At 38.0% G+C, this 2,685-nt stretch overlaps 1 protein-coding gene across 1 annotated transcript; it reads right to left on the reverse strand.

The window, feature by feature from the left end:
• Positions 1-1,568: 1,568 nt before the first annotated feature.
• Positions 1,569-2,669, reverse strand: LOC117542897 (trace amine-associated receptor 8a-like). The gene is made up of 2 exons (XM_034210769.1): positions 2,497-2,669; positions 1,569-2,385 (listed from the first exon to the last, which is right to left on the reverse strand). The coding sequence occupies exons 1-2, from the start codon at positions 2,667-2,669 to the stop codon at positions 1,569-1,571; spliced, it is 990 nt and encodes a 329-aa protein (XP_034066660.1).
• Positions 2,670-2,685: the final 16 nt, after the last annotated feature.

A 2,685-nucleotide genomic window follows, 5' to 3' on the forward strand; every position in this document is an offset into this window, starting at 1 on the left:
ACACATACACACACACACACACACACACACACACAGCAGCAGCAGTCCTCTACTTGCTACAAACTTAAATATGGAAAGGTTCAACTATACGCACACCCCATAACACATCATCTCTGCTCGCGCAGCACGCTCAGGCATAGATTGCCAGTAATTGATTGTGCTCCTTGGAGGTGAAGTGCAGCATATTGTCATTCAAGAGAGAATACGATTTGTAGTTCTTTTGAAAAACATGTTTTTATTTTAGCCTATTTACCTCGTTAGCGTAAATAATACTCGTTACATTGACACATGCATTATTTGTGATTAAACTAATGGTTGTTGGTAATGTATTAGCGACCCCAACAGATGTATGATTTCCCTGCGTTCATGGGAGCTCAGACCCTCCTCACGGGAGCTCAGCTCCCATTGGCTCCCGCTTGAACCCTGGCCTGCCCTTTATGACAAAGGCCGTGGAGAAGTTGAAAAAGATGTGGCTTCAGATGAATACTTTGCAAATAATCTAATACATTTGTATTTATTATATTTATTATGTTCAGTAGGTTGTGGAAGTGCCCCCCAAAATATTTGTTGATTTTCTTTATTGGTATTTATTCATTTGATATTATTGATTTAAATGTAGATATAAATGTATAATTTATTTTATTTATATTTGTATTGGTTTTTCAGTTGAATTATACTTAAAGTTCAGGGTAATCAACTGTTAACAAGATACTGTTCAAATTACTATTAATTTATTTTTAAAAGTTCAATAAAAGGATGTTTTCAAAGTCAATGAATAATCGTATTTAATAATCGTGATATCAATATTGACCAAAATAATCGTGATAATGATTTTTGCCTTAATCGAGCAGCCCTAGCGAGGTCCCGATCATCGCTGCTTGAAGCTTTAATTCTTATTGTCAGCCTAAATATTATGAATGTTTTTCTACATTTGAATCCCTCATTATTGCAACAGACAGTACATGTACATTTTCATGAGCAATGGTAAAATAAACATGTGTGAGCACTCAACAAGATTTATTTTTGTTCTTGTTATATTGTATCGTCAGTATGTTGGAGAACCAAATCTGTTATGTGTCAGTAAAACCTTCTCTCCTTTTTCTCACACACACACACACACACACACACACACACACACACACACACACACACACACACACACACACACACACACACACACACACACGCACACACACACACACACACACGCGACAGCTCTGTCTTTTAGTTTGAAGTTGCACACTCACCTTCTGCCAACGACATACTCAATCAGTCTGTTCTGCATGTTGTCTACTAAATTAACAATTGAACATATCATTACCAGAATACTGGTCAAACTGAAGTCAAAACAGTTCAACAAATACTACTTCTTCCACACAATGTAATATTTTCAAGTTTTATTTTGTATTCAATTATTTAATATCTTTTAGTTACATATGTTTTACTACATTAAATAATGTCTAATCTTTCTTCAGCCATTACACATTGCATTCTGACTCAGCAACAATAGCAACAATATGTCCATCTGAACAGAGGTTTTTAGAATATATCTCAACCCCAGCCCATCATTACAGTATTTTAGAATCACACGAGTAAGACTTAAGTATCTTAAGGGTAACAATGAGCTTGATAGATTTTCTAAACCAGGGGTATAACGAGGCATAAATCAATGGGTTCAGACAGGAGTTAAAATACAGCAACCAGATTACAATTGAGTTTGAACTATTAGTTTCAATATCCTCACCTATAAGGGATGGAGTGTAATATGGAAAAAAACATATTAGAAACACAAGGACAACAACACCAAGAGTCCTGGCTGCTTTCATCTCAGATTTCTTAACAGTTGCACCAACTGAACGTTGCATAGTGACAGCGATAACATGAGATCTCACGGCTCGAGCCTGAGACACAGCCACCACAAACACTCTCATATACAGAACTATGATAACAGTAATGGGGGAAATAAAGGTAACAACTAAGTCAACAGCTCCTGTGATATTGTTAAGGACAACTACACACTGTCCATGGCAAGAATTATGTGAATCAGGTTGTCTCAGAAAGTCCTTTAAAATTAGACAATTATAGATAACAGAGCAAATCCAACACAGACAGATGCAGATTTGTGTTCTGTTCAGAGTTACTCTGGTGGTGTAATGTAGAGGGTCACAAATAGCAAAATAACGATCAATGGATATGAGCACCATGTTTCCAACCGTAGAAGAGGTAATGATAAAATTAATAATACAATACAGAGCACAGATCAGGTCACCCAAGTACCAGCAAGCCTCTGTTAAAAGGATATCAACAGGCATCAAAATGAGGCCCACAAGGAAGTCTGAGACAGCCAGGGAGAGGATGAGGAGGTTAGTGGGGGTGTGGAGCTGCCTGGAAAGGAAGAATTTCACCATAAATACAATTATCAATGATAGCTTGTAACAACAAACAGCACTAAAAGTCATGAACATATACAAGCTTAAGCTGAAAGTTTGTCTGTGCCTGAAGTGGGAGATAGAGATGATGACCAGCAGGTTGAGAGCTGCAGTGATCAGAGCGGTGAAGGACAGCAGGATGTAAGCGAGCAGGACATCTGCCTGAGCTGGCGTAGGCTTCCTGCAGGATCTGTTGAAGAGTTGTGGAAAGCAGAGTTCATCCATTTGGGAAGTCTCCATCTGCAGAGAGACGTGT

Source organism: Gymnodraco acuticeps, unplaced genomic scaffold (assembly GCF_902827175.1).
Source record: "Gymnodraco acuticeps unplaced genomic scaffold, fGymAcu1.1, whole genome shotgun sequence".
Classification (NCBI taxonomy): domain Eukaryota; kingdom Metazoa; phylum Chordata; class Actinopteri; order Perciformes; family Bathydraconidae; genus Gymnodraco; species Gymnodraco acuticeps.